This window comes from Meles meles, chromosome 19 (genome assembly GCF_922984935.1).
Source record: "Meles meles chromosome 19, mMelMel3.1 paternal haplotype, whole genome shotgun sequence".
In the NCBI taxonomy this organism is placed as follows: Eukaryota; Metazoa; Chordata; class Mammalia; order Carnivora; family Mustelidae; genus Meles; species Meles meles.
Window position 1 is genome coordinate 52,430,820 of NC_060084.1, and position 14,525 is coordinate 52,445,344.

The 14,525-nt window shown below is 52.3% G+C and overlaps 1 protein-coding gene across 1 annotated transcript; it reads right to left on the reverse strand.

The window, feature by feature from the left end:
- Positions 1 to 58: 58 nt before the first annotated feature.
- On the reverse strand, positions 59 to 13,585 carry NAPSA (napsin A aspartic peptidase). The gene is made up of 10 exons (XM_045988286.1): positions 13,434 to 13,585; positions 9,681 to 9,822; positions 9,469 to 9,592; positions 8,915 to 9,033; positions 8,370 to 8,569; positions 7,049 to 7,171; positions 6,587 to 6,731; positions 4,768 to 4,866; positions 3,655 to 4,559; positions 59 to 1,464 (listed from the first exon to the last, which is right to left on the reverse strand). Exons 1-9 carry the CDS (start codon positions 13,532 to 13,534, stop codon positions 4,320 to 4,322), a joined length of 1,293 nt encoding a protein of 430 aa, XP_045844242.1. The 5' UTR covers positions 13,535 to 13,585; the 3' UTR covers positions 59 to 1,464; positions 3,655 to 4,319.
- Positions 13,586 to 14,525: the final 940 nt, after the last annotated feature.

The window sequence follows — 14,525 nt, forward strand, 5'->3', positions numbered from 1 at the left end:
GGGCCTCAGGGGGAGAGGCAGACAGGATTGGGTGGAGGAGGCGACGAGGAGAGGGGGCGGGGCCGCGGTGGGGGAGGAACAGAACTGATTGGTCTGGGGGAGGTAGGGCGGGGCTGAGGCAGGGAGAAGGTCGGGGACTCCGCACAGCCTAGCTGGACGGGGCGGGGCTGCAGGTGAAGCACACCGATTGGATCTTTCCGAGAGAAGGGGCGGGCGGAGCTAGGCGTTAGGGGGCGGGACCGACAACTAAAGCTGCGGGGATGGACCGCGCAAGGAAAACCGAGGAGGTGGGACCAGATATGAGATCTGAGTGAACTGAAAAAAGGAGCGGGTGCAGCAGAGAAAGGGGGCACGTCCAAACTATTTATAGACTTCTGACTGGCATGGGGGAGACGGTCCTGACTGGACAGAGATAGGACCTAAAGAGCTGGCAAGCGGGACCCGGTGGGGAGGGGCGGATGGAGACAGCCGGCTTGGGCCCCCAACCTCGCTTTGTTGCCACAGGGCGAATCTTAAGGAGAGGCAGGGCCTGAGAAAGTTAGGAACAGTCCTAATTGGCCTGGGAGAGTGAGGGGGCGAGACTGAACGAGGGGCGGGAACTGGAAATGGAGAGTAGAGAGTACTTTGGCGAGACTGGCACTAGGCTGGACTGTAAGGAGGAATAGGGACTGAGCCCAGTGAGGAGGAGCGGACGTAAGCGAGGCCCGGAAACCTGAGAGCGTCTGGCTAGGACTAAGAAAGGGGGCGAAGTAAGGAAGAGGAGGGGCCGAAGCTGCAAACTTGTCCTGGTTAGACAGGGCTGGACCGAGAAAATGAGGGTCAGGATGGATGGAACGGATCTGAGGAAGGTGGGCGGGGCCTACGAATGGTAGAAAACCTCTTGAAGGGCGCTGTGGGAAGGCGGGAGTATGGTTCTAAGAGGCTTGTAAGGAACCAGGCTAGGCGGGGTGGGGCAGGGTTCAGAGTAGAGAAAAGATAATGGATACGCTATGGGAAAGGTGAGACCTGCAGGGCACAAAGATACTGGGCTGGTTGGAAGGGTGGGACCTGGAATGGGGAGTCTTGGGGCTCAGAACCTGGGAGAGAGTCATAAGAGTCAGTGGGGCTTTAGACAAGAACTTCCAACTGCTGATGAAAAAGGGACCAAGTCTACACAACAGCGAACTGCAGACTGGAGAACCAAAGGATGAATGAGGACTGGTGAAGAGGGATCCTTAAGGGCGGCGGAGGGGAAAAACCTAAGCGCTGGGAAGGCTAGGAAATAAGCAGGACCAATGAAAAATGGGGCGGGGCTAGGGGTCCGGGACTCCCGGCAGGAGGGGAGAGAGGGATGTTTGGGGCGGGGCTAGATGAAGGGCGTGTCCGGCCCCGCCCCCTTGGCTGGCCAGACGCCGGGTAGCAGGGCGCAGGCGCTGGGGCGGGGCCAGCGGCTGCTGCCCAGGCTGCGGCGGGAGGAGGCGGTTCCTGCGGGAGCGAAGGGGGCGGGTCAGGGGCTGCGGGCTTCCTCCCGTGGCATTATCCCTCGCCCGCCGCCTCCCTCTGCAGGTGCGGCGGCTGGTTCGTATCGCCTACCCACCCACCCCCGCTCCCGTTTCTGTGTCTCTCGATGTCTTTCTCTCCCCTTTCTCTGAGTATTTGTCCCCTCGTCTCTGCCCTCACCACTCTGAGACTCTGGCCCCTCTTTTACAAGTCTCTACCCTCCCTCTGGGTCTCTGAAGGTGTCCCTCTCGTCTGAGCCTTTGCCCCCATCCTCTCCCCCAACTATGTCTCTTTCCCCCCTACTCCCAGTCTCTTTCTCCTGGTTTCTGTACCTTTTTCTCAGGGATTTGTCTCTATCTCTGGCCTCTGTCCCCTCCCGGTCTCTATCCGTCCTCTTTGTGTCTCTGACCTCCACTACCCCCTCCCCGCCAATCTGCCCCTTCTCTGAGTCGCAGTCCCCCTTGCTCTAGGACCCTGTCTCCCACTCTCTGGGTCTCTGTTCCCTCCAGCCCTCTGTCTTCTTTATGTCTCTGTCCTGCACTCCCCTCTCCCAATCTCTATGCCCCACCCCCTTCTCTGCCCATTCATCTGCCTTTCTGTCCCCCTTGCTCTTGTTCTCTTACAGTCTCCCTCCCAGTGTCTTTTTCCTCTCCTCCACCACTTTCCCTCCTTTGTAAGTGCCTTTTCCCTTTCTGCCCTTTCTTTTTCTCTGTCCCCCTACTTGGGTCTCTGTCCTCACTCCCTGTCTCTTTTGTTGCCCCCTTCTGAGTCTCTGTCCCCACTTCTTTGGGACTTTGTCCCGCTGTCCTTTGGTCTCTGACCCCCCCCCCCCCCCACCACACCGTCTAACCCCCATCCTGGCCAGGACTCGAGGCTGCGTCACTGCGGAGAGAGTTGCAGAAGTGAGGCCTGTCCTGCAGACCAGGGAGGTAGCTTCCCTCACCCCCCAGACCCTGGGCTCCCCCTCTGCCCCCGATTCAGTATCCTTAATCCAGTATCCGTGAGCAGTCCTGAAACCCCCGATGGGACCCAGGAAGGCAGAGAAAAGACAGCGGAGCTTTCCTACTCCTCTCTGCCCAGAATTCTGGTGTAGCCCCAGGCAGAAGCAATGAGTCTTGAGGTGAGGGACTGGACTTAGGCTGAGGCTTGGGTTGGGTAAGGTTTTTGAGCAAGTCGGGTGTGAGGGGGGTGACTGGAGGAGGGGTTGGGTAGGCCTTAGGGGTGGGAGTAGGGGCTAGAATAAGGACCTAAATCAGCCATGCTCCCTTATATCCTCTCCCCTCCCCCCAACTCTACTTTTCTCTTCTGCTTTTGACAGCAGCCAGGCACGGGATCAAGTTACCAAATCAGCGATTTTTGCGGAGGTCAGAAGGTGTGGGAGAAGGTGCGAAGGAGAAGGAGGAGGCTGCCACAGGGGTGAATATGGGATGAGACTCCAGATTAGAGACCATAGGAGCAGGAAGGAGGCCCCAGGGCAAGGAGTAACAGGATAGTCCAGACTCCATCAGGCCCTGGGAGAACTGAATGCCATCACTGCCTCATGGCTCTCCCCAGACCCCACCAGGTTATGTGGGGGTATTTGTGAGCCTGGATTCTGTACCCGTGGGGTAGGCTTCTGGAGGCATAATGTAGGCTCCAGCTATGGGACGCCCAGCCTTGCAGACAGACCAGAGGGAAGTGGACTCTATTTTTGGCCGTAGACACCAGTAGGGTGTAGGCCAATATCTGTCCTCGTCTTCAGACCTTTCTCTTTCCTCCTCCTTCCCAACCTATCCTTTCCCTGAAATTCCTGAAAGCTCCAAACTCCCACCTGCGTCATCCTCGGCGCCCTCTCTTAACTTACCCTCCCCCATCCTCCAAGGCCCTGGAATTGGGAAAGGGTATCCCGCTTCCCGATTTCTAGGACCCCAGGATCGTTCCTCCTCCCCCATTCCTATCAGTTCTAGGAAACAGGGTCTCCCGAACACTAAAGCTGAAAATATGGAGGCTCTGCCTAGGAACCTTGGTTCCCCAGACCCTCCAAGAACCTTGGCCCCCAAACCTCGTTATTAAGGAAGAATCTCTCCGCTGTAATTTTTGAGTCTTCATCTCCCGGGTATCCCACCTCCCAAACTGGGATCTGGGCCGTCTTACCGCCCCCGGTCCCTGTGCCTTCTCCCCCTCCCCCGTACTCACCCCAAGTCGAGGCGGGGCGGGGATGGGGGAATCCGGGGCTGGCGTTGGGGGAGGGGTGACCCAGCCCCGGCAGCTCAGGGCAGCAAGAGGCTGCGGAGGGGGGGCAATGACATCATCGCCGGAGGAGGGACAGCACAGCTCCCCCCAACCCGGGGGCTTCAAGCCCCGCCTTTATGGCGGACCAGGGGGGTCTCAGAATCCCAGAGAAGAGGAACAGAAAATGAAGTCTGCGGGAATCGTATCCCCACCCCTTAAAACAAGGGTTGGAAAGCCCTTTACGATTCAGCCACCACCCCCTACTGCCACCTGTCGCTGCCGTCGCGACCTGTCGCCTCCCACGCATGTTGTGGCTGCGCCCGCCCCCGGCAAGAGAACACAGCCTGGAATACAAGGTCCGTGATGCTCCGCGGTGCCGGTCGCCTTTGTCTACAGGAGGCATAGGCGAAGGGCTTCATGGGATTCGTAGTACAAGGTTCCCGCACAGGTGTGAGCCCTTTTTTCTTTCTTCCTCAACTCCAGAGAGCTGAACACTAATTTTTCTCTCCAAAAATCGTGCGCTTAAAAAATTTTTTAAAAGGTGGGGGAGCCCAGGTAGGGTCAATGTAAATAACGGGTTTTTACTGAGTAGCTAGCTATGCTTCGGCTACCACTCGGTGCGCGTGCGCCTAACCAGCGCGCCAACCGGTGCCCTGCGCCCGCGCGGGCCCGCCCCCTTGTGGTCCTGCTTCGCGAGAGCGGGCGCGAGCCAGCCCGACTCGGGCACCATCTGTTAGGTTCCCGCGATCGAAGACCGCTACGTAGGTCCGCAAGAAGACATCGCCAAGAATCCAGAGGGGCCCTGCAGGCGGAGGTATGTCCAGGGCCTGGAAGCCAGACAAGCAGAGGCGGACACCACCCCGAGCAATCTGCAGGGCGACAGGAGAGGCCACTGGGTGTATCACGCGCACCGAACCCTCCTCTTCCCGGGGAGCCAGAACCTTGCCCCCGCCCACAATCCCGGGCACCAGAAGTGTTTCTGTGGCCCCTTCTCGGCCCTGGTGATGTCTCAGCTCGCAGCTCCATCCTATCAAATCCCATCTTACTGCATCACTCTGACGTGTTACCGCCACCTACCTGGATGACATAGTCCTGGGCTGTAAGGTTAAACCAGACCCCACCAAGGAGGAAGGAGACTGGAGGAAGTGTTGGAATTTTCGAGCACTGGATGAGGTACTGAAGGAAAAGAGGAACAAGGGGAGTTGAAGGATTCCTGCTTGTTTAAAATAGATACTCAGGGCCTTGTGTGGTCAAGCTCTGCTGCCTTCTCTATTCTTACCGGCTGTGCCCACCACACACATACATAATCATTGCCACTTCCTTTAGGCTCCCTTTTGATCAAACCTTTTCCTCCATCTACTTGTAGATCAAAAAATGCTGGCCCCGTGAGGCACACAGAGCCCACAGGTGTATTGCAATCGTCTAACAGTTTCAAAAATGTTTTAAAATTTATTTACCAACTGTACACCACAGTGGTACAGATTGTATCCTTGGAGTCCGCTGCGGTGCAACCTTAGGCAAGTCACTTAACCTCTCTGTGCCTCAGTTTCCAATTTGAAGGTGTTAGTTGATAGTAATACTTCAGAGATGTTGTGTGAGAAATAAATGAGTTAGTTTGGAAGAATGCCTGACACATACTAAGAGTGTTATTATTCATGAACCAGGAGGTTTCAGATGTTTTCAGCTTTCTCCAACAAACCGAAGATCTGGCTTTCCCTGCACTGAAACACTTGGCTGGAACTGAGCGGCTGAGAACTGCCATTTTTAGATTGATGGGGTATCTGCTCTCCCATCCCACCACCCCCGAGTACTCAGGACTACAAAGCTAGGCTGTAAATATTGTAAATGTTTATATCTCGAAATGACTGTGATGTAAATGACTACCAGGAAGTCTATTTTCCTTAAAAACCAATAGTAATTAACTTGTTAGGAAGGTAAGGAATGGTGAGACGTTAATTTCGAGTGTATATCTCTCTTGAGAGAGAAGACAGCATCAGAGCTTTGTTCCGAGTACCTTAAGTGGGTTAACTGATTCAATCCCACAGCATACCTAAGAGGTATTAGTGACCCTGCTTTAGAGATTAGGAAACCAAGACCAAGGAACACTAAGTGACTTGTCCAAGACAGCATAATTCTTACGTGGCAGAGCTGAATCCCAACCCCAGGCAAGCCACATTGAACCACTATGATCTCCCTGGTTCGCTTGGCTCATTACGAGCCCACATGTCCAGCCTCCTGGACATTTGACTCGGAGGCCCACAAACTGAGTTTTCTCTACCCTCTCAGTAGTGCCGAAGAAAACAGGGATAGAGTCACAGAAATCCTGACCTGGAAGGACCCCCCTCCGCCCCACCCCCCCTCGGGAGCTGCAGGGCTTCCTGACATAGAAGTGAGCGAGCAGCTTTGATGTGGCACCGTGCCCCCCACCAGGCCTGAAACTCTCTTGGCACAGCTTCTGTGAGCCTCCACTCTCCCGTGCCTCGGGCTGCTCCTGCCCTGTCTCCACTTTTCCTCTATGTGGGTGTTCCCCAGGGCTGCTTCTGGGATCTCTTCTCTCTCCCAGAAAGGGCTCCCCTCTTCTGTGGCTGATTACTGTCTGGGGGCTAATGCCCCCTGACTCTTCCTGCACTTCCTTCACACCTCCCCCAGATCCCGCCAGGCTCCTTAGGCTTCTCACTCCCATTCAGTCCTGAATAAACCTCCATCACCATCTCCCTCCTGTCCAGAGTGACACGGCAGAGGCCTAGGAGGGGTCCTTGCTCCCTCCCACTACCCCCCAGCTTGTCGCTCGTGATGCCCAGTGCCTTTTGCCCTGGAATACCTCTTAACCATTTATTCCCACCCTTGGGCCTGGCATTGTTTTCCATCAAATCCCTGTGAGACACTGGGTCCTCACCTCCCCCAACAGCAAGGAGACTCCTCCAATGGCTGCATGCAGGGCCTGGATCTCTTCAGTGGGTCCTGTGATGAGGGATGTGCCCGTGTCCAGGATAGCAGCACAGCCCTGAGCGCAAAGAGTCAGCCCTGTGCCCACGTTCACACTGTGAGGGGGCAAGGGGTAGACATTGGAGCCAGTGTCCTAAGAGTCCAGGCCCTCTGCCCTTCCTCCCCCAAACACAGGAGCCCTAGCCCAGCCTGTCCTCCCTCAGACCCAGGAATCCTGGCCCCCCAGCCCCTCCTCCCTCAGACCCAGGAATCCTGGCCCCCCAGCCCCTCCTCTCTCAGACCCAGGAATCCTGGCCCCAGCTCCCTCCTCCCTCAGACCTAGGAGTCCAGGCCTCCAAGCTCCATTCTCCCAGGACACTGGAGATGAGGCTCTAGCCCATTCCTCCCAGACCTAGAAGGTCAGGTCCCTCACCGCTCCACGTGGATCTGCCAGTAGGCAGGGATCGTGACTGGCAAGAAAGTGAGGGGTGGGATATAGTGAGTTGGATCTGAGCCACCCAGGACCAGCTCTCCTCCATCCACTGCCTTAGGATCCCTGTAGAGGCAAAGTGCTGGCAATGTCATGGGTGTTTCCCTTGCCAACAGCCCCAGGAGGGGCCAAGGAAGGGAATTCCTGCCAAAGGAAGGGCTCCAGGTTCTAGGTGGGAGAAGTGGGGTACAGGCAGGGCCTAGATGTTGTGACTGGAAGCAAAGCAAGAAGTGAAGAGGGAGAGGACTGTTCTTGAGGAAGGTCAGGATTGTAGGGTCCTGAGGGCTTTCTGAAGTGAGGATGGGACTTCTTGATTTGACTGTGGGAGATGGAACTTTTGGGCTGGAATTGAAGTGGAGCATTGGGGTTTGTGAATTGGCTCTGGCAGGTGTGACTTGGGTAGAAGTGGGGTGGCTTCCTGGGTGCCTGGTGAGACCTTCTGAACTGTAGGTCTCACAGTTCAGAGATGGTAGACTTCCTACCTGGCTGAGAGTGGCTGGGAGGAAGGGCAGTGATTCCTGGAGGTGCAGGAATCTGCACAGTGGGTTGACTGACTGGGGTGGACATCAGGGTAACGGAAAGTGCATAGGATTTTTTGCCTATGGGGGATGGGCCTCCAGAGGGAAGGTAGGGACTCCCTGGATGGTGGGTGGAGCTCTCTGAACATAAGGTCAAGCTTCCTAAAAGGTGCCTGGGACTTCTTAGATTAAAATGGGTAAGTTAGGAGCAACTGGGTGGCTCACTGGGTTAAGCCTCTGCCTTCGGCTCAGGTCATGATCTCAGGGTCCTGGGATCGAGTCCCACATCAGGCTCTCTGCCTCAGTAGGAAGCCTGCTTCCCTCTCTCTCTCTGCCTGCTGCTCTGCCTATTTGTGATCTCTCTCTCTCTGTGTGTGTCAAATAAATAAATAAATAAAAATATTTAAAAAAATAAAATGGGTAACTTCTGACTTCTGGAGTGGGTTCTCAAATGGCATTTGGGCTTTCTGTATGGCGAAGAGCGGGTTCCTAAGTTGAGTAGGTACAGCATGGAGTTTCCTGGTTTGGGTTTGGAATGTGGAGCATTTAAAATGATGGTGAGTGTCTTTCATAGGTCTTAAGGTTGCTTGGTCATGGAACTTTCGAACAGGTATTGCTTATATTGATTGGGTTGGTGACTTGGTAAGTGGAGGATGAGACTTCCTTTAGTGTGTAAGGGACTTCCTAAAAACAGAACGCACTTCCTGGGGCTAGTACTCATAGGAAGGGAGACCCTTCCCCATTACCTGTTGAGGTAGAAGGAGAAGATGGGTTTATCCAGTAGCCCCTCGTCCACCAGTGTATCCAGTGGGGGCCGAACTCCTCCCACGGCTAGAATGGGGAAACCGAGGCCCAGTACCCCATCGAAGTGGGCAAAAGTGAAGACCAGGCTGGGCTCCCACAGAGCTTCTCCAAACATCACTGATGCACCCTTAATTCCTCCAATCTAGGGATAGATGCAAATGAAGCAAGTTGCTTCTTGGAGGACATTACCTTTGTAACCTTGAGATCTTTCAAATGAAGGCCTGAATCCCACATTTGGAGACATTTCAAAACAACTCCAACTGCCTAGGAAGCTTTGCTTCTCCACTTAAGAAGCCCACCCCTTTAACCAGGAAGCCCCACCCCTGCTTGAGAAACCCTGCCCCTTTTACCCAAGAAGCCCCGCCCCCAGAAGCCTCATATATTTGCCCTGGAAGCCCCGCCTCCTAAGCCACCTCCCTAAGCCAGATCATCTTAGACATTGGGGTTCTCCGAGGCTCAAGTCTTCCTGGGGTCAAGGGTCACGCACAGTAAGCTTGTCCTCACTCAGGATGCCATCAAGCTTCCCAGTTCCATACTGAATGGCAAATTTGGTCCCATTGGGTTGGAAGGAGCTGGAGGCTTTGGAGTTGAAGCGGTGGTGGAACCCTAGGTCCAAAGATCAGGGAGGTGTCACTGGGGAAAAGGAATATCCTCAGTGCCTCCTGCCTTTGCGCCCTTGTCACCCCTGAAGGCATGTCAGAAGAGAACAATGCCACAGAAATCCGCGGGAAGCCAAGAAGCCTCCCTTCTCTCATCACCTCCGTTCAGCCTTATCATCCCCCATGAAATCTCACAGCATCAGGGCACCTGGGTGGCTCAGTGAGTTAAAGCCTCTGCCTTTGGCTCAGGTCATGGTCTCAGGGTCCTGGGATCGAGCCCCGCATCAGGCTCTCTGCTCAGCAGGGAGCCTGCTTTCCCCGCCCCTGCTCCCCCCCACCCCGCCTGCCTCTCTGCCTACTTGGGATCGCAGATCTCTCTTTGTCAAATAAATAAATAAAATCTAAAAAAAAATAAAAATAAAAAGAAAGAAAGAAATCTCACAGCAGGGCAGACTCAAGAAGTGGCATCTTATGGACGGGACCCAGAGGTTGGAGGAGCCAGTGTCAAAGACGACAGAGAAGTTTTGTGGGGGTGTTCCCAGTCCAATTTCCCCATAATACTGGACCTGATGGCAAAACAGGAGAGAGGGGGAATGAAGAGCTTGGCTTCCTAAGTGGGGAGGAGGGCAGGGACTCTCTGGGGCCATGACTCACATTCAGGTAGTTAGAGAGAGGTACAAAGACAGGCTTGTCCCCAGGGGATGGGGCCTCCAAACTGGGGGGCACTGCTGGCTTCCCCCATCCCCTCAGTGGGTTCAGGGTCCCATGTCCAGGGTAGACACGGCGGAGAGGGATCCTGTTGGGGAGAAACTGACAGTTAGGAAACTACTCTTCCTGGAGACCCTCTATGACAGAATGTTCCAAATAGGATATAATGATAAAGCAAATGTCTCTATGGCCCTACAATAACTGTCATTACCAGAAACCCTACAATAACAGCCTTCCAGGAAACCCAACGAAACACATATCAAACCATGATGACAAATTTCCCCAAAGACTTTACAAGAGCAAGCCATCCCAAACAGAGCTTCCCCCAGAATCTTTCAATAAGAGACATTCCGAATAACATAAAATAAACCATCCTCAGGAATTTGACATTCACAAAGGTTTCCAAAGACCCTAAACATAAAACTAGCTTTTGCAGGGCGCCTGGGTGGCTCAGTGGGTTAAAACCTCTGCCTTTGGCTCAGGTCATAATCCCAGGGTGCTGGGATCGAGTCCCATCTCGGGCTCTCTGCTCAGCAGGGAGCCTGCTTCCCTCTCTCTCTCTCTGCCTGTCTTTCTGCCTACTTGGGATCTCTGTCTGTCAAATAAATAAATAAATAAAATCTTAAAAAAAAAAAACTAGCCCTTGCAGAAACCGTTCCTTGCATGCTTCTCATCATGATGTTGAGACAATTTTCCTTACTATTGGTGGGGGGAGAGGACAAGCACCAAATCCCAATTTCATTCTTTATACTAAACTATGTTCCAGATAATCAAAGAGCTAAGGTGAAATGTAATTTTTTAAAAGATTTTTTTTCTTATTTATTTGAGAGAGAGTGAGCAAGAGAGAAAGAGTGAGAACAAGTGGGGGCAGGCAGAGAGAGAGGGAGAAGCAGACGCCTCGTTGAGCAGAGAGCCCGATGCAGGGCTTGATCCCAGGACTCCGGGATCATGACCTGAGCCGAAGGCAGATGCCTAACTGACTGAGCCATGCAGGCACCCCATTAAATGTAATATTTAAGAGCACTAGTATGAAGTAAGATGTTTAAATTATCTGGCTTTTCAAAGCATGATAACAAGATCAGAAATTATTGGGGAGAATGTTGATGAATGGAACTCTAAAATTTTAAAACTTTGTACTCCCTTTTCCCAACACACATAGATGGTAAAAAAGTTTTTTTTTTAATCTAGGGGAAATAATTACAGGTTATATGTCAAAGAGTTAATACCTTTAATATGCAAAGAACTTTTACAAACAAATAAGAGTAAGATAAACAACCCAGCATTGGGGAGACAATTCGCCATGGTTCTCTCACATTTCCAAAGAGGGACTTTGTCAAGGATTTCCTTTAGTGAATAGCCGTGGGAGAAAGACAGTGGAGAAAAACAGCTTGCTCTGGGGCAAAGAGCAAGCGGTTTTATGATCCACTATAAAAGGTTCAGTTTCCCTAAATTTTGGGTTCCTTTCCTGTAATATACCTTACTGCATGTGCAGGTCTCAGCCAGCCCTCTTCATCTCACCCCGTGGTAACTGGGGTTCAGAGAACTAATACCCTGGCTACTACTGTTCCAAGAGTCATAACCCATCCTTGTCTCTGACCTGGGAGTTTTGTGTTTTCTATGAGAACCCATGAAATGAAACTGTGGCAAGCTAACTTCACAGTTCTTGATATCCGGTAAGAAAATAGGCAAAGGAATGGGGAGGGCACGTTTTGCATGGAGCACTGGGTGTTGTGCAAAAAGAATGAATACTGTTACGCTGAAAAAATAAATAAAATGGAAAACAAAAAATAATAAAAAAAAATTAAAAAAAAACAACAACAAAAAAAAGAAAATAGGCAAAGGACATAAACAGGCAAAAGAAGTACAAACAGCTTCTAAACAAATAACGTCTTTTTATGTTAGATGTTCAACCCCAGTAGTCGCCAAAGGAATACAAATGACAAGAGTCAGAAACCTCTTCTGACCCTGCAAATTGGCAAAGAACCACCGATACTCACTGTTGACTCGGGACTGTGGATTGATGTGGATTGATACAAACTCTCTGGAGGATGATTCAGCAAGTATGTATCATAGGGCTTAAAATTGCACACCTTTTAGCCCAACTTAATTTTGGTTCAATGAGTTTCATCTATATGAGATCACTGGACAAGTGCACGAAGGGGTGTTTATGAGGCTGTATCTAATTTTGAAAACTGGAGACCAACTAGCTAGGACTTGGCTCTGTATGGAACATGCATAGAATGGAATCCATTCAACCACTAAAAAGGAGAAAGTAGGGGCGCCCAGGGTGACTCAGTTGGTTAAGCGTCTGCCTTCAGCTCAGGTCATGATAACCAGAGTCTTGGGATCAAGTTCCGCATTGGGGCTCCTTGCTCAGTGGGGAGCCTGCTTTTCCCTCTGCCTCTTCCTCTGCTTGTAGGCTCTCCCTCTCCCTACCCACCCCCCCATCAAACAAACAAACAAACAAACAAACAAATGTTTATGTGGTCAAATTAAAAAAAAAAAAGGAGAAAGTAGCCCTCTATGCCAGTGGTTCTCAAACTTTAGCAGGAACAGGAACCACCTAGAGCAGGGGTGAAGGGAAAAGTTTTTGTAAAGACTTTACTTGCCATTGGTGTCTGTTGCAACCACTCACCTCTGTGAGTATAGCATGCAAACAGTCCTGGGCAACATGATTGGGTTTTGTCAAACTCCATAGCAGGATGAATTTGGCCCTTGAACTAAGGGCCCTTGAACTAAGTGTTTGCCAACCCCTGACTGAGAGGTGAAATTCAGAGCTTGTCCCTTCTGATTCACTAGGTCGGAGATGGAGCCTGAGAATTTGCATTTCTACCAAGTTCCTGGGTCATGCAGTTGCTGTTGGTCTTGAAATGATTCTCAGAGAATCACTACCCTTTGCGCTGGCTTGGGAAATGGCCATGAGTGCTCGCTTCGGCAGCACATATACTAAAAATGGGAAATGGCCATGAGCTTTTTGGTTCAAAAAGCAGGTTAGCAAACATCCTGTGCAGTAATATTTTTGTCCTGTTCTTAGTCACTCCTTGAGGCCCTGCTTCCTCCCTCACCTCTTTGCCCCCCATGACTCAATCTTTGAGAGGCTCAAGAATGTCAAGTGGGGAAAATGTTTCTTGGAAGAGGACCCCCCCATCAAGAATTCCCCGGGATGGGAGAAGAGAGGAGAAGAAGTGAGAGATTAGCGTGTGGAGCACCAGAGGACAGGGGAAGGGGTGTCACTGGTGTCCCCAAAACTGGACTTCTTGAGACCTAAACATTTTGGAAGATGTGAGTCTGGGTGGGGGAGTCACAGCTCTGAGTCTCCAAGATCTTGTTGGGTTGGGGTATGGGGAGTCGCATGTCTGGAGACCCCAGTACAAGATCATCAGAGGTCAGGGTGGGATCTGTGGGGTCCTCCCAAAACTTGTCTGGAGACAGGAAGGACAGAAGAGTCCCCCAATGCAGGGTCTCAGGGTTGGAGGACCTTAGACTGAAAGGGCTGCCCTCTTAGGACCTAACAGCGTGGAATCCTCCCACCCCCTGCCGGGTGAGAGCCCCATTTGGAGATCTGTGAACCCAAGAGATAAGAATCATGGGTCTTGGGGTGCTAGGCTTGGGAGTCACTGAACTGGGAGGCCCCAGACTTAAAGGGCAAGAGGGGAAGGGGCCTTCCCCGGTTTGGGGTGGTGATGGGGTCCCCGGTACCGGATCAGCGAGGACCGGGAGGGCTCCACAGTCAGCAGCGGCTCCACAGTCAGCAGCGGCGGCGGCAGCAGCAGGAGCAGCAGCAGCGGTAGCAGGGACATCTCTAGGGACCCGGTTGAGACTCAAGCGTTTTCTTCCCCCAGAGTCTCCACCCTGTGCCCCGCCCACCTCCGGGGTTCGGAAGTGACCCGGGCCTGAAGGCTCTCTGGGAGTGAGGCGGGACGGGGGACGGGGGTCAGGAAGCTGCTGGTGTGTTGGAGGGATGTGTGGAGTAGTTTTGTGGGGTTGCCAGAGAGGCTCAGCTTCTGTCGTCCGCGCGCTTCACTCCCAAATTCGGGGGTGGGGGAGGGGCGGTCTCCTGAAGGGGGCCCCCCACCCCCACTCAATCCTTCAGCGGCTGTCGCTCTTATCTTTGACTTTCATTTCACTTCACTGTTCTGAGACTCATTAACCACAAGAGTTTTCTTGGGCAGGAGAAGGGAGGGCGGGAGGTTGTGAAGGATGTGGGGGAAGAGGGAAGAAGGTTAGACTAGAGGGTTCCGTCCCATGATAAGTGGGACCCTGGCTCTTATGGGATTATTTGGAAAATACTTAAACACACACGCCAATAAAAATAGCCCATAGCTCCATTACCATGGAAAGAGTATAAAAATAATTGGCAGCGTCTTTGTCTCTGGGCCTGTCCTCTTTTTCACTGACTAGACTCTCAGATATTAAATGAGGATCAGAAAAATCTACTGAAAATGCAGATTCCTGGGCACCACTCCCAGGGATCCTGATTCCAAAGGCCTGGGACAGAGCCCAAGAATCTGCATTGTTAGCCAAGCCCCCTGATCAGGATGCTGCAAGCATTTCTGAGTAACTATATGATGTTTTTGGTTTTCTAGCTTAGCTCTGCAAATCAATATCAGCTTGCATGTCTTTTAAAGTAAATAGAAGCAGACTGTACTTATTGATCAGTAACTTCTGTTTCTTTTTCTGCACTTGACCATATACTTTGGACTTTAAGAAAAACTTAGAGGTGGGTTGCCTGGGTGGCTCAGTCCGTTAAGGATCTGTCTTCAGCTCAAGTCACAATCCGGGAATCCTGGG

Bases quoted from the DNA above. Each gene is read 5' to 3' on its own strand.
- NAPSA (XM_045988286.1), bottom strand. From the start codon at position 13,534: ATGTCCCTGCTACCGCTGCTGCTGCTCCTGCTGCTGCCGCCGCCGCTG. The intron at 7,172-8,369 runs GTAATGGGGAAG...TTGCCTCTACAG, and splicing joins TTCTCCTTCTACCTCAACAG to GGATCCTAAGGCAGTGGATG. The intron at 6,732-7,048 runs GTGAGGGACCTG...GCCCCCTCACAG, and splicing joins TGGCAGATCCACGTGGAGCG to TGTGAACGTGGGCACAGGGC.